The sequence below is a fragment of the Polyodon spathula genome, chromosome 17 (genome assembly GCF_017654505.1).
Source record: "Polyodon spathula isolate WHYD16114869_AA chromosome 17, ASM1765450v1, whole genome shotgun sequence".
NCBI classification, from domain to species: domain Eukaryota; kingdom Metazoa; phylum Chordata; class Actinopteri; order Acipenseriformes; family Polyodontidae; genus Polyodon; species Polyodon spathula.
Window position 1 is genome coordinate 33,510,226 of NC_054550.1, and position 22,499 is coordinate 33,532,724.

At 37.7% G+C, this 22,499-nt stretch overlaps 2 protein-coding genes across 2 annotated transcripts in view; one reads left to right on the forward strand and one right to left on the reverse strand.

Moving 5' to 3' along the window:
- Positions 1-1,885: 1,885 nt before the first annotated feature.
- LOC121330249 (homeobox protein SIX4-like) lies at positions 1,886-10,252 on the reverse strand. Its single transcript, XM_041276608.1, has 3 exons — positions 9,407-10,252; positions 5,885-6,582; positions 1,886-4,560 (listed from the first exon to the last, which is right to left on the reverse strand). Exons 1-3 carry the CDS (start codon positions 10,129-10,131, stop codon positions 3,737-3,739), a joined length of 2,247 nt encoding a protein of 748 aa, XP_041132542.1. The 5' UTR covers positions 10,132-10,252; the 3' UTR covers positions 1,886-3,736.
- A 1,317-nt stretch (positions 10,253-11,569) lies between these two features.
- LOC121329584 (CDK-activating kinase assembly factor MAT1-like) overlaps positions 11,570-22,499 on the forward strand; it is a 43,219-nt gene continuing 32,289 nt past the window's right edge. The window contains exons 1-6 of the mRNA XM_041275238.1: positions 11,570-11,772; positions 15,422-15,574; positions 16,126-16,196; positions 16,745-16,848; positions 17,701-17,841; positions 21,382-21,510. Of these exons, the coding sequence (XP_041131172.1) occupies positions 11,684-11,772; positions 15,422-15,574; positions 16,126-16,196; positions 16,745-16,848; positions 17,701-17,841; positions 21,382-21,510 (687 nt within the window). The 5' untranslated portion in view covers positions 11,570-11,683. The remainder of the gene's footprint in view (positions 11,773-15,421; positions 15,575-16,125; positions 16,197-16,744; positions 16,849-17,700; positions 17,842-21,381; positions 21,511-22,499) is intronic.

The window sequence follows — 22,499 nt, forward strand, 5'->3', positions numbered from 1 at the left end:
TTTAATACTTTTTTTTTTTGGTGTATTTGGTCTGAGATTCACAGAAGGGCTAGAACTACACATCAGTTGTTTTGACAAGCTTCACATTGAGGTAAGCTGAATAAATAGACTAAAGACGAAACCCAACTCAGGCGCATCTGGGGTAGCGAATCCACTCACTATGTTTTTGGCTCCCAGGCACCATGCTGGCCATCTGCTGTAAGAATCTACAGAGCGACCATAAAGCACAGCCAAGGACCTCTAGCAGCACTTAATCTGCACAGCATGCTCTTTGTTATATGTGGAAGTCTTACCTTGCTCACATAACCTCCGGTTCTGGACATTATTGACTTACATGAAAGAGGACAAGTTGTTTTTGCAAAGGTAATGGACTCTGCTGATATGTATATTCATATGATTCGAGATCCCATTTTATTTTAAGGATATACTGATCCTGTCTTTGTTTGTTTAAGAATAAAATGTGAATATCTGCCTGCTGCCTCTTGGGACATCCTTGAAAAAAGAGGTCTTGACATGTTAAGAGCCTATCCTAATGTTGACATTTTAAATAACAGTAATGAAATATCTAAAGCATTTGTCTTTATGTCTCTACAATACAGACACCTTAGTCACCTGAAAGCCCAAATTATCCTGCTCGATAAAACTCATGAGGGTCTTGTCTAAGTTTGGCAGCTGAGTTCTTTATAAGTGATGTGATCACCTATTCAATTTAAGCAACAAAACGTTTTCATACTGCAAAGTTCTGGAATATTGATGCACTGTAATCAGGTTAATCACTTTCCAATCTCAAAAGAGGAAGATGGATGTAATTTGGAAAAGCACGCAAGTCTCTGCAAGATGCTATATTACTTAAGTTGGAGTGGTGTAAAGCAGTTTGCCCATGTATTTTGAAAATGTGCAGATAGCAAAACTGAAATGCAATATTTTCTGTTAAAAGAAAGAAGAGATCATATTGATGGACTGCATTGTACACAGTGGCATGCTTTATGAATACAGAACAAAAGGGGAGGCAAGTGGGGAATGGTTCCTAAGACCTTCCTATAATTAAAAGCGACAAAGAGCCTTAGAAACACACATGATCTCAGTGCAACAGCCCAACTGCATTTCACATGGACTGTTTGTTCTACTTAACTGTGGCACCACTATGAAAACGTAATGTTTGGCTAAAGAGAAACTAGCTGCATTTCCCCTCACTAACCATCAACAGATAAGCTGTCAGCATCATCAAAGTGAGCTGTTTATATCTCTAAAGGAGTTATGTTTCCTGGCGCCTGAGAAGTATGGTTTACTTGCTTTTTAATATTAAGAAGATGTGTGACCCCGAGCAAGTCACTTAACCTCCTTGTGCTCGGTCTTTCAGGTGAGACAGTGACTCTGCAGCTGATGCATAGCTCACACACCCTAGTCTTATATCTTTTAAAAAGCTTTGTTGTGGTGCTCCACTATGAAAGGTGCTATATAAAGATTATTATTATATAAGGGATGGATTTTTTAATTAGAATAAATTTAAATTTTGCCTCATGTTTTTTTTTAATAACTCATCCAAATATAAACTGCTCTGTGGAGCACAAAAGCAGCGCACACCTATAGAGAATCCCAATAATCACGGTTACATCTATATGTTGAAAATGTACAAAATCAACAATTTAGCAGATTTTACTCAAGATGGTGGGAGAATCCGATACAAGTTTGGATAAGATACATGAAAGCCAGTAACTGTCTTCACAATATGATTCAAAATCTCATTTAATTTTAAGGATCTGCCTGCTTTTTCAGTGAGGCTTTAAATAAATGTAGGTCAGCTTTCCGGCACATGACTGAAGCAGTGCTTTACAAAGGATGAACAGAAAACATGCAAAATGAAGTACTAGAAATAACATCAAACTATGTATAAATATAAAGTTTTATTGAGTATAGTGTTTAGAAAAATAAGTTCACATCATTTCAGAATACAAACAAAAAAAATGACATAACATTTCAGGCATACAATCCTATTACAGTACATAACAAACCCTTAGAGAAAGCTATCTTTGGTATAACAATAGAGCACACGAATGCTGCCTTGTATGCTCAGTGTACCATCACCAAGTAGTGCAGTATAGACCTCCTGTTCTCTACCCATTCCCCACACAGAGTACAATGTATCACTTCTGTAAAAAGATATAAGGCACATAAATCAGAGCACTGGTGTACTGGACTGAATTCAGACAACCATGCAAAGAAAGAAAGAACCCCCTTTCCAGTTAGAAAACAGAAGAACATTTATATTCAAAACATTTTAGGGAAAACAGTCTCACTTAACACAGATTCACATATTTATCTCAATGCCTTGCATTCTCAAAGCTCATTTAGTTACAGGTAAGCCTGCATATAAAATGTATTAAAAAAAAAAAAAAAAAACCTATAGAAACCTTATTTTATTGTAATATGATTTATTTATTTTTTTACAGTTCAGGTCGGTGTATTGCATATAGAAAGGATGACGCTCACAGGATAGCAAGCTACAAATCACTACAAGGGGGATGGTAAACAGGCTGCTTTCGGGTCTGTCTTTTAAAAGGGGCTCCTTATGGTCAGCTATGTCAATAAAGTAGTGTTGGAAGATGTAAAAGAAAAGTGTAATCATAGCTGTAAGGCCTGCTTTATTACATTCCCCTGCAGTGATGCATCAATCCAGGCGCAAGTGGAGAAGCTCATTTGGATGGGTACGATTACGCTTACTGCTAGTAGAAAAGGCACCTTTAATTCTAACAAATCATTCTTCTTGACAAAGTATGAAGAAAAATACAAACAAAGGATGGTAGGTCAACCATTGGGTGAACCACAGGTCTCCTGCAAGCTGAACTGGGAGCCATGACAACCGTACTGTGAATGTATTGCTCAGATGAAGATTATATCCGTCTAGTTCTTTTTTTATGTAATAATTACATACATATTGTGTCTTTGATTCTTTGCTTGGTCACCTCTCACACTTGATGTCTACAGGGCACTGACTCCTAACTTTGTGGTTTCAGAACTGTTTACTTCCTGATGGGCTTGAGACACTACAACTTTCAGATACCTCTTCAGATAAGTAATTAACCTTTGGTTAAAGCATGTGTCGGTCTCCTTTGTGCTTACGGGCTACGAGTGTTGTTTATGTTACTCGGCCTCATTAAAACCAATCTATAAAAGTATGAGAATTAAATTAATGGGCAGTACAGTAATCCGTTGAATTATCAAATGATGCATGAAATGCAAATACATACACTGGACTAAATACAATACCGCTGACTTTACAATCAATTATTTTCTGTGAAGAACAAAACGTATTCGTCCAAACTTGGAATCTTTAAACCACTGGAGTCATTAATACCTTCCGAAAGGCTGCAATTTACTTGACAAAAGGTATTACAACAAGCATAATTGCCGTTATCTTCCTGTATGATAAATTATAGTAAAAAAATAATACAAATAATAGTGGTTCATAAAGACATACACAGTCTATAACCGCTGACAAAAACAGCCTATTTTAACACCCCGGTTCTAAAACAGAAAGGTTTCCCTTTAGAAATACAGATTACAGTATATCTGATATAATATATATGCTACCTTCTCTGTAGAACCATGAAACTTTGTCCATATTGCAAATTGATTTGTAGATCGTCAGCATTATAAGAATTCGGAATTGAATACACAGGGTTGTCTAAAAGCTTTGTAAAAATATAAGGCTACATATTTACTCTCTTAGTAAAAGTTAGATATCACTGATGTCTTCATCCATTTGGACATTTTGCAGTTTTGCAAGCCGTTTCTCTTCCGTCTCCATCTCTGCACAGATGACTCTCACCATTTCACTCACTGCACACTTTGACTTGGAGTCGAGCGTCAGGAAATCCTCACTCGATTTGTTCTCTGAAATGGAAAGGAAGTTGCCCTTCAGTGTGGGGAGCAGCTGCTGGACTGTGACGTGCGGACTCCTCAAGTCTTGAGAAAGATGCTGCCCTGATCTGCAGGAGTCCTCCCCTCGGTCTGCGGCCAGCATCAGATTGGACTCTGAGACGGTCAGCGTGCTTTGAGCTACCGTGGAGATCAGAGGGCTGCTCTGAAGAGTTGCATAGCTGGCGTTGCCCACTGACACTCCGCTGGGTGGGTTACTGGCTGCCACACAGACAGGCTGGCTGGACACTACTGCTGAGGGCCTCACTGAGCCGTGAGAGTTCAAAGGGTCTGAAGAGCCGATGACAGCTGGCGACACCAGAGAGTAATTCTGGTTCAATGTTACATTGACCAGAGACGAGGTCACAGTCTGTGCAACGGCCCCGGAAAGGTTTTCTGAAGACACATTCACATTTAGCTGGCTGTTTTGATCGACTTGCATCAATTGAGAAAACATTAACCCCCCATCTGCAGGCTCCTGCTTGATGGAGGTCACCCCCTGAAGCGTGTTTGGGACCGTGTACAGCACAGTGCGAGGCTGGACAGGGGAGAGGACTAGTTTGCCCTGCTGCACTGTTGAGGATGGCCCATTGGAGAAGGATTCCCCTTGACCAGTGGCAGCACTGCTTAATAAAATGTTACCTAAAAGGAAGATAACAATGGAATTTAAAATTATATTCTGCATCACATTTGTGCAATATTTTGCATTCTACCAGGTGAAAGCATTTAACTATAGTGTGCACCTAGATCAAATCCCCACAGTGCACATCTAGTTTATTGTTGAACTGTATGTAAGAGGGGCAACGCCAATGAATGTATATTGTAAGGGTGGCACATTGGACTCATTTATTTAAGTGTGCTACTTTATTACTTGAACATTCTAGTGCATTGCTAACTGAGACTTGTCTCTGAAATTGGCATGGTTGACACTATTTTGTGAGCCATCACAGAGTAAACGGGGCATTTCGAATAGATTTTGATATCACTTTTAAAACATGCTTAAAGATCTTTCACCTTGAAAATCGAAATACTTCAGTGAATTCTGTGTTCTGCTGGTAGTGGCAGTAAAGGGATTTACGTGTTAGACTTGAACAAGCTCACCTTGAGATACTGCTGCAGTGCAGCAGACTCTGCAGGGCTCACATCAGAACACAAAGCATTAAACTTCAAATACACTTAGCAGAGACAGTACTGTGATGTGAAAATTAGAAGCTTGAGCCTGGATTTCAAGCAGAAAATCAATAATTCCTTTTAAATTGTTTATATGATGTGCACTCTCCCTCTTCTCCTCCTGCAGCGAGCCAAGAACAAAAAAAAAAAAATGATAATGTAGTGCATAATTTTAACCTCTAATATTATACCCAGGCACCTGCTGTAAAAGCATAGCCATACTGTGTGTGTGTGTGTCACTGGAGTGAATTTTAAACTTGTGAGTCATGCTGTGTACTTTCCACATATCCCATGCAATACCAGATCAGTACAGACACTCTGAGCGATTGCTTTAAAAACACAGAAGGTATCCAAGCAGCAGGCTACCTGCCCTTTTGTGAATGTATCACATTACAAGGACACAGATCACCTTTCATACTTGTGGATGATTTGCCAGGATGACCCTCAGTTTCCAGGGTGTATGTGATAAAGTGAATTGACTACATTTTTTTAAACTGGCACGCAGATAAGCTAAACTATCACAAAAGTCTCATCATAATTAGAGCACAGTATAGTAATCCATCAAATATTGGCCGACTTACATAAACACTATTCCAGTTACATTTAGATTTAAGCAGGATTACATTTATTTTACAGAAAAGTCACAATTGTTTGTTTTTTTTCTTTGTGTCCTCAAACTAGTCCCCATGCAAGTAAATAAACCAACTGAGTGGAATTTCACTTTAACACCCCTCAGTTTGGGTCTTGCTCTCTGAACGAAGCTAGTGGTAGTTTTAGGTTAATGGAAACAACATACCATGGGAAGGCGCTGTTGAGACAGGAGGCATTCGTAATGGTGGAAGCCCAAGGTTCCCATTGACCATCTGCCCACTGGTTTCAGCTGAGGGGATTTGAACAAGGCTGTACTGGTTGACTTGACGGGGTCCACTGCATGTTGTAAAAGTGACTACAGGTCCTCCCTCTTGAGAAGCGAGGGTCTGTAAGCTTCCAATTTTGATATCTCTGGCATTAATGGCTGCTGGGAAAGAGGCACTCGGCGTGTTGAGATTGTAAGGCATGGCAGAGTTAGTCACAGGTCCATTGAGGAGCTTAAAATCTTTCTCATCAGACGAGTGCAGCACGATCTCTCCATTGCTTACAATGTTGCTGGTGCTCCTCAGCGGGCTGAAGGCAATGGCCTGGGTTCCTCCCACGTTAAGTCCATTGAAGAGGATGTTACTTGGCGTCTGAATGTAGGAGCTCCCATTAAGGAACACCGAAGGAGTGTTAGCCGTCACAAGGTTCCTGTTGAACACTGCGCCAGGTGAACCTGAAGAGGTTTTTGGATCCCCTATCTGTTGAATGACCATACCTTCTGTAGTGCTGGTGAGGGAGATGCTGTTGCTGTGGTGGTGGTTATTGATCCCATCCGACGAGTTGGACAAGGGCCGAGGGGAGAGGTCATCATGCCCTTTGCTCGACTCATCTTCGGTGCTGTGATTGCCATCAGACTCACTGCAGAAACAGAAAGGATCTGGAGTTACTGACTCTGCTGTTTCGTGGACAATATGGCTATGGAGAAATATTTAGCATCACCTAGAATTTTAGGAGTGAGACAATTAAATAAAAAAATAAAATAAAAAAATCTACATGAACATAATTTAGATCCATTGTTAAACATTATGTAAATCAAAGAAACTACAAAATTATATCACAAAAGTCTACCAGAAGCCATGATAGCAGTACAGTATTTCATGCTAGATTTCAAAATGTCACATTTTTCAATTTGTCAGTTTTTTGTTAAGTATATGGAAAACTACAAAGCTATATATAATTCTATATGTCAACGTATCATTATTCAGCAGGTTTCCTTCGACTTAATGAAGCAAAATGAGTTAATTATGTATATACAGCCATTGCTGTATATATCACTTCTGACAGAGCTTATTGGAAACATTTCCCCCTCCCAAAGCCGCTTTGTCTCATCAAATCATTATGACACCAGTCTGTAGATAAGGGTCCCCTCCTGCACGCTCCATACCACAACTATGAAGGTATGCATCTTTCCAATTAAAGTACAAGAAATAGAATTTGTCATCAGTTTGTGTGCGTCAACCTTAATTTAAGATTTAATCAAACATCTGTATCAGACTAACGACTGAAATTAGTTTAATTTATGAAAAGTTTTAGATACCTTTGGATTTGATTCATTTGCATTTGTTTATTTGTTTGTTTGTTTGTTTGTTTGTTTGTGTGGTGTGTGTGTATATAAAAGTCGTGGATCCTCAGAGTCCCAAATATACAACTTTAAAACTTGCTTCTAGAAAATGAATGACTGTTTTTCCACGTCACTAAATTGATTTTTCTCTACATTTTGCATATTACAGACTCACACTATAAACATACATGTCCTTCCAAAAATCTGCAGATGTGAATGGGGCATTCGCGGATTGATTTGTGGAATTTACATTACATCCGCATGGGCAATGGCCCTAATCCCTGAATGTAAATTAGATTAAAAAAACAAAACAAACAAGAAAATCCTGGATTTTCATGATGCATGTTTTAAGTGCAGACAGACTGAAGGGGGCCTTGAAAGGATTATAGACAATCTGGAACCATTTGGTGCAATAAAAGTACACTGTGATAAATGTCACTAGTAGTACTGTTTCAGTCACAAATGGTCAGTGACAATGCCCTGCATGTGTCTACATTCATGCTGTTTATTTAAAAAAAAAATAAAGTTCTGCATAGAAAGTGTTCCACAGACACACATACTACAACAAATAATAATAAAAAAAAACAACGAACTTAACTTTAGAAATACAATATTCTTTTGGGTGATGCAAAACTGTGGGCCATAGCTGTACTTACATGTTAATTAACAGAAAACCATAGTTATTACATTATATCTTCTCTGAGGAGTCTTTATGTAAATGAATTCTGTCAGTCATAAAATTAATGTTTTATAACAAAATCAGTTCTTAACGAGAAAGGTATTAAATCTCAGAAAATTACACACGCGCGCACGCGCACACACACACACACATATATATATATTAGTTGGCAAACAATTTATTTTTTTTTTTTTTTATGAATAGCCCGTGGCTATTCAAAAATGTTCTTTAAACACATTAACAGCTGAGCTTCCAGCACTTTGATTGAAACCGAAATAGTTCATACAAAGGAGTCTTTGAAGCTTTATAAAGCAGACTTCATCTACAGCCTTTTTACAGGACACACTAGAAATACGAAGTCTTGATCTTTGTTCTCACTCATATCTCATTTACATTTTATTTTAATTTTTTTGCACATTGACGTCAAGCATAAAACAAAACAATTATCAAAGTTTTCCCATAAAGGAATTTTGATTTTCCGAATTTATGAGACGTTCTAAATTACTATAAAGGCGTCATACAAGCCAAATGCCTTTGAGCAATTTATGACATCAGCCCTGGAAAGAAAAATACTCAGCCTGCAAGGGGAGGCCAGGTGCGCATGAGACAAGCTTTACTGAAGAGCGATAAAAGAATGCTTACTGTACGCTAAAAAAAAACAAACAAAAAAAAACAAAACAATCTGTTATTTATTCGAACATCGCACTTTACATGATCATGCGTTTTAATGAAGGTCGGTGAGGATCCACAAAAAGAATAAATAAAATAACGTATGCCGTGTTGTTCCCTAAATAAAACATGCTTGACCTATCGCAATGGCGATTACAAAACAAATATAAAAATAAGTGTGTTACTTTCAAATATGACTGAGAACTGTAAATAGCCTGTAGGGATTAGAATAACAACCTTTACTGGAAAGTCAAGGCATGCATGGTACCTAGATCATTAATTAATAAACACTGCATCCTTAGTGTGCGTTTTAACGAATTAATTATATATTATCACTAAGATTAAAGCAAAACAAAAATAAATTAAAAAAATAACAGAATAAAGCTAACACGAAGAATGGGACATCGCGAGTTAGCAAAACCGGGTCATCCATCCAGACTTGTAATGATATTCGATCTGAATGCGGACAGAATCAAGTTTCAAAACAGGGCAGCGAGTACATGCTTTTCCTTTTTGAATTAGTTTTGTAAATGATTAACTCTGTCAAAACAAAAAACAGAGAAGCCGCACTGCAAACAGTGTGGTATAGGCTCATTCGCCGTCCATATTCTTAGGAAATGTTTATTTTTATGCGCACCGTATCAGTACAGAATGCACTTATCGTATATGGATGTTGTGCTTTATTATATATAAATAGAACAACATCAAGGTGGAACAAAGCGCCATATTGCAGCACCTCACCAAAAGAGAGGAAAAAAAAAGTTTGCGCTCACCTTTTGGATTGCGTTTCAGACGGATTTCTGTCCCGCTGCCTCCTGTTTTTAAACCAGTTGCTGACCTGAGTTAATGAAAGCCCTGTGATTTTCGCCAGGTTTCTTTTCTCGGCCGGTGAAGGGTATCTGTTGTGCTTATAAAGCTCCTTCAGCGCGTTCCTGGACCGCTCTTTGAAGCAGTACACCGTCTCCTCCCCGTCCCAGATGGTCCGGGGAAGCGGGTATTTTCTCCTCAGCCTGTATTTGTCCACAGCTCCTAGAGGTCTCCCCCGAGCCTTCTCGGCTTCTGTATACCGAGCCTTGTACCAGAGGTCCTGCAGGGACGAGTGATTGGAGGGGGTGAAACTGTGGTTCTCCAAAATGCTGTAAAGTTCCTGGTATTGTCCCTGATGGAAAGCCACCAAAGCTTGTGCTTTCAGGATGCTTTCGTTGCCACGTAGTAGGTCGCTTTGGGGCAATGACCACAAAAACCTGGCTAAGCGGTCCACGTTACCACCTTGCTGCAAAGCCTCACAGACACAAGCCACTTGTTCTGGGGAAAAAGACAGGGCAGAAGCAGCACTCACCAAAAGTTCGTTCTGGAGCTGGTCTGCAGTTGAAATTGCATGCTCCATAGACAGGGCTATAGAATCCAGTTCTAGCAGTTTCGTGGTCTCCTGCGAGTCTCCCGTCCTCTCTTTCTTAATCTCATTTGCACATATGACTTCGCTTGAGGAAGAAGACATTTTTTGTATGCTTCCTGTTAGTCACTCCTCCTGGGTTCGGCAGGCTTTAGCCGATCAGGTTTCCGTTCGCCATACACAAACTATCAGATGTTTCTGTAAACGGATAGCTCTCTCCCCTTCTCCTCTGGTTCAACGTGACTTCTAGCTAGCAAACTAGCAGGAAGGGGGTTCTGGCTGTGGAATGCGATCCGATTCGCCGACACGACACTACATGGGAGGAGCTAGTAGAATCCAGCGCAGACAACTTCTACTGGAGCTGTCAATCAGAAGCACAGAACACTACACTTACCTGTACAAGGTGATTTTAGATATAACAAGGAGATACATAATGGGTTACCAGCATAATGCCATATTGATTGACGCTTACGTATTCCAACCAGAAATAATAAGCATACATCTATTTTCTATGCTGTGTATTAACATGTTTACACTGAGACTGTTGGTATAGCTAACTGCAACCCCACAAAAACGAGACAAGGCAAAGCATCGGGCTACATGAGCTGTACATTTACCAGCCCTTAAATGGAAATATGCAATAATTGTAAATGACAATATTTATAATGTATAAAGGGGTTGGGTGTGGTCGTTCCATGAAGAGCAAACACATAATTTCCCATACTTTTTAAACATAGTTTGGGATTAAGACAGATGTAACCTATCAATTTAATACATACTGCATTTGAACGTGCATGACCAGTTTTTCAGGGCGGCCAGATTGTTTCAGGATAATATTATGCAATGTTTTTTTTTTCTCATTTAAAGTGTAGACAAGACACGCATGGACAAACAATTTACTTTTCTGTTACCTGCGGTTTTCATTTAAACCTGAAATAAATCTATATACTTAATAATAATAATAATAATAATAATAATAATAATAATAATAATAATAATAGATAATAATAATAGATATTGAGGTTTGGCGTTTAAATTGCTACAATGTTGCAAGTCATGTTTTGTAGTTTTGTAAAATACATTGTAACAATTAGTATTACAGATACACTTTAGAGCTTTATAACACAAAGCAATAAACACTGTTGCAGTTCTAATAACCTGTCTGCTTTATAACTTAAATAATAACTTATTGTTATAACAGTTACCAATTTAATTGTATAATTTATCAATTTACCAAATGTAATACACAAACACACACACTAAATGACTGATTCATATAGAATACACATAGTACTATGACTGGAAAAAATGATAAGCAGTACAGGAAGATAACTGCCAGATCAGTATGCTGTACACATTTCTTGTTTTGCTGAGCTGCAAATGAATGTGCTCTGCAACATTCTATTTAAAAAGAAGCATAGTAATTCGATCCTTGCACAAAGCTACACACACACACACACACACACACACACGAGAGGAAGCCCAGAAATCAAAACAAAAAGTCGGAACTTTACTTCGAACGCACACTGTTTCCAACTCGGAATGTATTTGATGTGCGGCTGTTAGTGTTGCGACGTATCCGAAGCACAGTAACTTGCAAGCAAAATAATTTATTTTGAAAAAAAAAAAAAAAAAAAACGAGTTAAAGCAATAAAAAATGGACGACCAGGGCTGTCCGCGATGCAAAACTACCAAATACAGGAACCCGTCTCTGAAACTAATGGTTAATGTCTGTGGACATACACTGTAAGTCATTTGGTACTGTTTGTATTCACACACTGGATTGATTACGCTTAAAACAAAACACAAAAAAACAAACAAACAAACAAACAAAAAAAACACACGTACAATAATACAAGGTGTGAATCTTTAACTTTTAGGGACTTAAGCACCTTCTTTTTTAAATATAGTTTGTAAATGCAGTATTATGTGTTGTAAATTATGTAGATAATTGTTTATAAAATGCCTCTGTTTAGAACTGACGGTTTAATTAAGTATATTCAGTTTTTGTTATCTCCATTTTCAATCATAATTACATACCTTACATATCAATGTAAGGTTTACTAAAAAAATTTACAGAGTATTTATTTTTTTCCTTCCAACTAGACATATCGGTATTGTGGGTATTCATATATACATATCCTTATTTGCTTTGTTTTCAGATCAAGCTGTTACTAATGTAAAGCATTTAGGCAGCTTGTCTGTCTGTTTACTGTGTGTCTCAGAACACTTGTTTTTGAAGTTAGTTTTGACCAATTTAAATCCTGTGAAATACATGGTTGTGGTGATCAGATCTTGACTTAATGCATTTTTTAATTTTTTTTTTTAAAATATCACTGAAATGTCAGTGCTGCTATATGAATAATATGTTAAAGGTAGTCGGTGATAGTTGTTTTAAATATTCTCATTTTGGCGAGCATGCAAATCATAATGCATAAACCTGCAAATTGTAAAAGAGCATTTAAACCCAGCAAGAGGATTACAAAAAGCACTGAGACCACTGTTTAGGCATTGATATACCCTTAGTGGCAGTTTCCTTTGCCCTTTGTGGCATGTTGGCTTAACACGCCAAACAATGAGTATAACAGTTCATTTTGTTATGATTTTTGGTAATAAAAATAAGTACTTGTGCCTTCAGCCCCCAACTCAGTACTGTAGGTATTTTAAGACAACCTACTCCTTTTGTCAGGTAATTAAGATATGGCTTCAATATGTAGAGACAGTAGAACAGTTTGACATGTAATCCTGATGCCATCTCTGGAAATCTAGACTGAATTTCCTTTGTCTGAAGCATCATTTATTATTTAGAGGATCAGGAAGTACAGTCATTTTAAGCACAATGTATCTACTGCTGTACCCGTCTAAGTGCAGCAACCAGCAGCAGAAATGTTGATCCTGCAGTACGAAAATAAAGAGCTCTTTTTTTTAGCTGTTTCAGGAACAGAGCCAAAGTCACATGGGCTCATCATTCACCGGTAGTTGTTTATTGTGTTGGTGGTTGAGTGGTATTGCATGCAGGACAGTGCTGACAGTTAGTGAGCTGCTTGAACGAATGCCCAGCTGGAAGGAAAAATGGAATGGCCGTCCTCTAAAATTAAACCAAGCGCACATTTATTTTCATATTTATTGCTACATACTTTTTTGTCACCTGTGCTTGCTCACACAATGTCCTTTGGCATTTAAATGCAGTGCAACCCATCGTAAACAAGTGGTGTGTTGGATAGCACAAACCAGAGTAGATTTCCCCAGAGTCTGTATGTTTTAGACGTCTCTGAAATGCTATAGCAACACTCGCATGCAATTCTCACATGGTAGAAAGGTACCAGACATGCTTCAGTCGTGTGAAGAGAACATTTTGACACAAAGCCACTGTTTTTGTATGCTTGGTGAGCACCCGGAATGTTATCTGCTAAAGGGAGAAGTGATCTCTTTCCCACACCTTCATTACACAGACGGGGCTTGAAACAATGGGATTCTTGGCTGGCAGTCCTGAACTACTGTATCGGCAACCCTGAATCTGTGCTAATCTTATCTGGGAGGCAGCAGATATCCAGTTTGTAAACTGATTGTCAAGATACAGGCCTAGTTGCTGATCTGCAAACCTCTGAACTGTGGCCCCAATTCTGTTTGACTACAATCAGACTTCAAAGCAGGATGGATCCTGTTGGGAAATAGATTTTTCAATTTCTGTAGATGGAAGCTAGGTACTTTCTTACTGATTAAGCAGTTTGCAAACTTACATTTTCAACCATTTGTTTGAATTCCTTAGGTACGTGCATATGTGAGGTATACAAATTTTGCCTGCCATTGTCAGTGTTATCCTGCTTAAACCTGCTGATGTTTTGATAAAGCAAAAGCGTACATTAGGACTGCAGCCCAGCCTTAAAGATTCACTCACGTAACTCAACACTGAAGAGGGTGTTGGGTACTCCTTGCCCAGGACTGATCTACAGTAGAACAGTAGCAGAACACTAAGATTAAAAGTGTTGCCCACTGTTTTAAACTTCCAGCAAGTCTACTGACCCACATCTTTTACTATCACCCCTTTGCATCTTCATTCCATTTCACCAGACCTTAACACTTTGTTAGGCGTATGTTCTGAATGCAGCCATTGCATGGATTAATCTGTGGGCATGAGTTATCAAGAAAGATGTAACCCTAGCTCCATCCACAGCCACAAACAGGCAGCATTAATGTATGGATTACTGGGAATCCAGGACCATTGCAATACAGAGTGAATGTTCTTAGTGAAAAGCTGTTGTGTCTTCCAGTTTGTGTTTCTGCAGTTTAGTTGCTTAGCAACAAATGGAAGATATAACTTACTAAACGTATAACTAGTTTTCCACCACCACACTTAAGCCCCTGCCTTGGAGAAGAACAAATAGTCTACACGAGTCAGTAATGTTTTATTTGTGTGTGGGATTAATTGGAAATAATAGTCTCACGTGAGTTGCAGTTTTGGGCATCATGAAAACGTAATATTGGATCAAATGAACAATAGTTTGATTTGATGGCTCAGATTATAACTGTCAGGATCCTTGTTTTGAGAAGCTATTGGTGATTGATGCAGCATTGTTTCTCTCACAAGTGTGTCTTGTTACCATGAAAACCAAATTAAGCTTAAACGTCTCAACCACACGAAGAGCCCTAAAGGTATAGGAATCCCCTGTTTCTATTGTTTGTTTCAAATGATTTGCAGTTGTGTGTTCCACGTGCTGGAAGGCATGTGATTATTGCCCATTGTGTAAAGTAAAGATTGGTGTCAATCAACCTCTATGTCAAGGAAAAAGAGTGCCATAGTACATAGTCAAAATTGGTCAGAAGTTTAAATCTCGGAATTTAGATCCACCAGTCTTTAGTTCCCCTCTAGATTTTCACCGTAAATATTGTTATACAAATCAGCTAACTTTTTATCAAAAACAAAATATTCTCATGGATATAAAAAATTTATAAGCACAATCTGTTACATAATTAATGATGTGCTTACTTCTGTTCATACATGGTTCCAGTTACAGCAATCAGTTATGTTACCAGTAGTTAATACATGGAGGTGGTAAGTCAAAGAGTAAAGAAGACAATTTCCCAGCTGGTTTCCAATGATTCTGTGTACAGTGTTCTCCTGGACAGCATAAATTATGCAGTTGACAGTAATATCATTTTTTGCTACTAAAATTACATAAAGCAAAGCAATAAAAAAAAACTTTGAAGTTGATGAAAATCTCTCATATCTGCAGTTGTGAAACTATCCAAGACAGCTGGCAGGAATGTTATGGGCCACAGGGTTGGTAAGGAGACTGGAATGAGCAGCTGTTTACCATTGTTCACTGTAGCCCATGGGCATGGTTCTGATGTTGCTGGCTGTTGCTCACACCCTTTTTGTGTTTGTGTTTTCCAGATGCGAAAGCTGTGTGGAAATGCTGTTTATCCGGGGCTCTGGAAACTGCCAGGAGTGTGACACCCCGCTCAGGAAAAACAACTTCCGGGTTCAGCTTTTCAAAGACCCTACAGTAGACAAGGAAGTGGAAATCCGTAAGAAAGTCTTAAAGATGTGAGCAGCGTGCTTTGCCTATCGAGAAGTCTGTGCAGACACTTCGTACTCCTCTTCTTAGTAAGTTCACAGCCAGTGTTATTTCTTACTGGTGCAAAAAGGCCCTCGCTGCAAATCTTTGTAGTCCTGACAAAGGTTTAAATAATATATGCATTTGCAGATGATAAACCAATACAGACGTTTGTCTTTTATTTTTTCTAGTTTTAGAGTTTAGTTCAAATTCAGAATTTAAACCAGGATCGCTCTCATATGAGGGAGGTACAAAACAGATTATCATGTAAAAACAGAAAATAAAGATTCAAGTACAAAGCGCTACACTTTCACAAGTGAGCATTCTTGTGGGTTTCATTCAACAGCAAGCTGTTTCTGCTAGCACTCTTATTCTGTATCAACCCTGAATTTATAAATCATGAAAATGTGCAAAATACAGACCATATTTTCCTGCCTGTCATTTTTGTCCTCTAGATATATTGATTGAATAAAAGTAATGTGGCAGAGCATGTACAATTTTACAATGTTAATCTTATTTTAACTTTGTCCTCCAATTCAAGATACAAGAATGATTGTAATTTCCCCGGTCTCAGAGAATACAATGACTATCTTGAACTGATTGAAGAAATTGGTAGGTTATTTATGTATTTATTTGTTTACTTATTTGTCATATGTCCAATATTGCAATTTATTTATTGCATTCATTTATTACATTAATATTCATAGAAAGAAAAGCCTGATCGCCAATGACCTTATACTGTTGCTTACTTGCCAGCTCATCTTGACAGTGAATCAGATATGGTAATATTTAAAAATAGAAGAAAATAAAATAAATTAAAAAAAAGGTTGGTGGACTATCTTGTTGTAATGTAAAGGTATTATTAACACATGTTTAATAAACAAGTTCCTTGGTTTCTAGAGGTAAAAGGAAACCCAAGTTAGGTGCATGTGATGTGTTTACAGATGCTTCTGCAGCCTCAGTACAATGCATTGTTTTCCCTGTGATAGTGAGTAAAATACAGGCCAGCTCCCATCGAAGCAGAACTGCAGTTTGCCAGCACTGCCTGTCATGAGTATGTTAATTTTGTGTTGTAATTTCTCATCAAGCCAGATTCTCTGATTTAATGCCTTGCTTAGATATATCTGTTTCTTCATTTGCATTGGTTTGTCTCTCTGCAGTTTACAACCTTACACATAATATGGACCTAGAGAACACAAAGCAGATGATGGAGCAGTACCAGAGAGAGAACAAAGAAATCATTCAAAAGAACAAAATCAAATTGGTCTGTAGCTGTTTTTCATAAAAAAAAAAAAAAAAAAAAAATAATAATATATATATATATATATATATATATATATATATATATAGATATATATCTATATATATCTTTTCAAGGCTCTATCCCTATGTATGGGAACTCAGTCCTCACTTTTTCCTCATTGACACTAAGCTCTAGTAGAAACAGTTGCTGGAAGTTGGGGACTGGGTCTTCAGCACATATCTACAGTCTCTCTATTCATTTCAGTGGAAATTGGGATTATCATTATAAATCATATGTGCTTTTTTTGTGGGTGGGACCAGGAATGCGTTTAAGTAGAAACAGCACGGCAATCTACATTTATGATTCATATATTAAAATAACCAACTTCAATTTAAATAGATTGATAGCATTAGAAGGATATATCGAACCACAACCCTTTTGTTAAATATATAATATGAAATTCCCAAACCCTAATATTTGTGATGTACATGATTTTGTTCTTTGCTTGTTCTTTTGCCTTTAATTACATATTTTATTCCAGAACCACTCTATAGCGTTTGGAAAATTACTTTTACCGTGGTAAGCGAAGAAAGTGGAGACATCCTTTCTCTTGAAAAATCTCCATGTACCAAATTAAAATAATTTAAAAAATGAAAATGCGAGCAAAGAATGTAGCCCTTCAGCCCGGTGAAAATCTTTTTAATTTGAAAGCATTATCACCCTGGTTAACATCATTGTGGTGAGACGTAAAACCGAGGCCCTGTTGGAAATGACTCGGCAGTTGTGATGCGTAGTTCACCCTGTAGTCTCCAAGTCCATTTGGGTAAAAGCGTCTGCTAAATGACTAATTTGTTTCGGGGTTCTTTGTGTCAGACTCGGGAGCAGGAGGAGCTGGAGGAGCTGCTGGCTATGGAGAGGCAGGAGAATGAGCAGAGAAGACTGCTGCAGATCAAGGAGGAAAAGCGGCAGGTCCTGGCCAAGAAGAAGAACAAGCAGGCGCTGCTGGATGAGCTGGTGAGTGTCTTCCAAGATACCAAGAGCAATTCTGTTTTTAATTCAGAAACATTTCCTTCTAAAAACCTGTTACTTCGAATCCAGAGAGTAATGTTCAGCAACAGACAGTCATAACAGCATTGTTTGTTTTAGATTTTTTTAAATAGAAGATTTGCATAATTATTTGGTTCCGCTTTAACTTGCTGATGTCTCATATCCATCAACATTTTACATTTTGTTTTTTTTGCCATGGTAGCTGTCATAGTAAACTCCTGTAGTGTTTGTTTTTCTGCAGGTACGCTCTATAGGGTAAACTCTAAGGGCAGGTAAGACTTAGATGCCCACAATGCATATGTCTAAAATGCTTTTCTACATAACATTGAAAAAACGTCCCTGTAAATCCTAGTTTGGGGGAGCTCAGTTGATACAGCAGCATACGCTCTTGAGAAGAGTGAAGGAGTGAATCAGTGATTACATGAAACTTCCTCCTTTTAACCCACTTGACCCTTTACTGCAGTATTGCTTTGAAGTAACAGACTGTTTATACCAATTCCCAATGGGAGACATGGTAGAGACTTGGATATGAGCACTCAAGAATGGTGAGGTGTGTTTTTATGAGATTCTGTCTGGATTGAGAAAGCATCTAATTTAAATGTAGTTAAAACAGGCATCTTTTGTTTTAAATAGTGTTTGGAACAGGGAGTTTTCCTTAACCTTTTTTTGTCATCAGAATACAACTAGTTGTGAACTACAACAAAAATATCTTAACATACTCTCTGTTTTTTTTCTCTAAGTCTGAGTTTTTGGCTATGTTATGTAAGAAGTTTGGGCTTTTGTATAACTAAAAAGTACAAAGCATTTTTTTTTTAGTTGCAGGAAACATTCTGTGGCTGAACCAGCTTATGCTTTCTCTGGTTTGTGTTTTAGCGTGGTGCTTTTAAGAGTTGCTCAGTTGCTGGTAAAGGGCATGATTGAGAGGACTGTATGCGGTCACAACAGTCGTTTCATTGTTCTGAGCTGAAGGTGAATGAAGTCCAGATTCTCCCAGGTGAAATGTAACGGAACACAACTGGTTTGGCTGTTCCAAGTTTCACAAAGTTCGCAAAGACTAGTCTGCCATTGATTTGTATCTGTTTTGCTGAGTGATTTTTTTTTTTAAGGTTTTTTTTTAAATTATTATATATTCTCATCATTCTTTGTCTGCGTATCACAGCGAATGCATGTTTTTGTCTGTGATTTATTTATTTATTTATTTAGTATTATTGTAGGCAGTGTAGCCTCAAATCTACAGGTGGGGTGCTCTCTGTTAAACATCTATCTCCCTGCATTCCCCAGCTAGGAAGTCCCAGAAAACAACGCTTCCATTAAGCAGAGTGATTGGCAGCTGACATGCCTAGGATGCCTCTGTGTCCAGCTGCCCAGTGTCTAACCCAGCTGTGAGTGATTGAACCCTACCCTTGAGTTTTCCTGTTTTTCATGTGGCCCCATTAAGGAAAAGTGCATCTGCCTCAAAGCTTGGGGTTGTTGCCCTGCTTAGCCACTGAACTGGAGAAAACCCCCCACTGTTAAATAAATAAATAATGAACAGCAGAGTTATTATCTGTATCACAAAAACAACACATTTCATTGTAAAGGTTTTTTTTAATTTTTTTATTTTTTTAAAGTTGGTTCCAGTATCACTTAATTATGCACACTGGCAATTCAAAATCAAAAGCATACTTTATTATTGATAGTTTCACTCACTGATTTACAGTTCTGCTGGAAAGAGCAAGTAGTTTTTTGTAATTTCTAAAAACCAAAAACATTATCTAAAAGGGTTTATTGAAAGAAAAAAAAAAAAGATGTATTTTTTTCTGTGGTTGTCATAGTAGTGTTCCAAAACATTTTACTTTATTATCTGCAACTTTATAATTTCCTTTTGCATTATTGTTCCGGTTACCTCACTCGTATGTACAATAATTTTATTTATTTTTTATTTTTTGGTAAGAAAGACTGTACAGAAACACATACACTATAAGAATGCGGATGTCTGTGCATTTGTTTTTAAATAGTTCCTTTTTTTCAATTCCATTTCCAATTCCAGTCTTTTTTAAAATCAATTTCCAATTCTAATTCCTGCGAAGAAGGGAATTTTGAACTTGCTGAATGTTTTTGGAGTAGAACATTACTACAATTCCATATCAAACGGAACCTTTTAATATATGAGATAAATAACATTGAGATAAAAGCCCTGGTTCAGTGATGCTATGAGACAGGGGTAACCTGGAGGTGCTTCTTCTACCAGTGCCCCAGCCAGTATGCTGTTAGAGGCAGCTAGATGTAAAACCCAGGTCCTGTCTGGCGTGAGGGTGTTAAAGGTCCCACAGTCCTTGTTCTAGAGCTGTAACAATGATCTCAATTCTTTGGTGAAATTCCACCAGGATCCCTTACTTCCTTATCCCAGACTGGAGACAGGGATCTTATTGTTTTTCATTAGGAGTGCGGTATTGCACTGTACAGATATCTTTAAATGAATGCATGCATTAGGGTAGCTGAGGAAAGGACTTCAAATACTAATGACCTACTTTTTTTATTGCATGCTAATGTTTATGAAAAAGTTCTGTGACCTTTTTTTGTTTTTTTGGTTTGAAGTGTTGCAGCATTATAAGCTTCTTGTGTACAGTATATCAGTCCTCTGAAGAGGTAATTATTCAACGCTCACTGAATAAATCTCTATCTGTTATTTAACTGCAGTGCTCACAAACCATGTTCAGTTTAGCAGTAAGATAATAATGTTTACTATATTATAGTCACTTCAGATGTCTACAGTTTGTAGCAGTAGGAGGTTATTACCCAGTTATCCTCTAGAATGAACTAATTTTGCTTCATGAAGTTGAATAAAACCTACTGAATAATGTTGTGTTGACATATTGAAATTACATACCGATTTGTAGTTTTCCATATACTTAATGAAAAACTGAGAGATTGGAAGTTGACTTTTGCAATATCATTTTGTAGTTTCTTTGATTGCATGATGTTAAATAAAAGATCTAAATGATGTTCATATAGTTTTTTTTTTTTTTTAATATTTTGTTTATTATGTCTCAGTCTTAACATTTTAGGAGATGCAAAACTTTTCGCCATAGCTGTAGATATCAAAATAGAAATTCTTGATTGTAAAAAAGAAAATAAAAATAAAAACCATATGGGGACACAATATCTTTAAGAAATGGTTTCACATGGAAGATTTCCCTCTCCTCTAATGTTATTTCTGAAACTCTTCACGTTGTTCTGCTGACTTGGAAGGGATGCTTGATTGTTTTCATTCTTTTTTTAAATTTTTGTATCTAACAGCTTTTTGGCAATGATCCTTCACTGAAATTTAAACGCTTGACTTCCACCTAATACAAGTAGAATTTAGTCACAGCACTTAAAAACACTTACTGCAAGAATTAAGTAAAACATCTTGCTTATGTCCCATTTCTCAATATCAGATCCCTGAAAGCGAGCATTAATCATTTAAGCGCTCAGAGTGAGTTTTTGGACAAGGCTTCCTGTTGAACACTTGTCTCTGTGTTACAGGAAAGCTCCCAGCTGCCTGCCACCTTGCTGTTGGCTCAGCACAAGGATCGCGCCGCCCAGCTAGAGGCCGAGTTGGAAAAACAGCGGCAGATCGTCAAGCCCACCACCTTCTCTACTGGAATCATGATGGTAAGAGCAAGGAGTCAGAGGGGGTTAATAGTTTGGGTGCAACACAGAATATTCTCTTGCATTTTCTTCATTGTCTTTTTGGTGATGTTTGATGTTTGCTTTGGTTTGAATGGTTCTGGGTTCTGTTGAGCCAATATTGAGTTGTTATTGTTTTATTTTCTATATCTGTATTTACCAGTGAGCTTGTCTAGGAAATTCTAACTTCCTAGCACTGAATTGGACTCATTCCATTTAAATCATCTGGCAAACCTTGGTTGTCCCTCCTCCTACTCACCCTCTCTATCTATTAAGAGTAGATTGAGCCAGCAGAGTTGAAAGGTCACAGTTTCCACTTATTATGATTGAAAACAGTTTAAAAGACGAAAGAAAGGTGGGAAGTTGAATACAATTATATTTAAGCTACTTTTAATGCATCATGGACTTTCATAGTAGACTTCTTTAAAACAAGACCTCCATCCAATTTCAGACTTATGGCAGCCCAAAATACCAGAATAGTTAACCCCCCCACCCCCCTTACAATTTTCTTTAAACTTCCAGGTCCTGGTGGTTTAATGTGCATCTTTTTACTATAAAGGTTTGCCATGGGATACATGAGCAATCAAGTATATTGATTTGATTATAATAGTGTCCCATTCCGGTTATAAAAACACTAGCATGCACAAGTAACCACTTGAATACATATTATACTAGTTCTGGATGATTGAAAGTCTCATAAGAGTACATTCAATCATCCCCAGTGCCAAACTTCCTTATTTGTTTTGCTGAATGGCATAGACTAATTCTGGCTAATGTTTTGTCTAGATTTGTTATGTATACCATTTAACCAGGTCTAGTAGATACATGTTCCATATAGTGAAGCGAGGGAGCTCGTTCTGTGAGCCAGAGATTTTCCTCTGATTTATACATGACAAGTGTTGATTGTGGCAGCTTAAGCCAGTTTCAAATACCTTAGTTTAGCAATCAGCAGATACTATTGTACCTTATAAAAT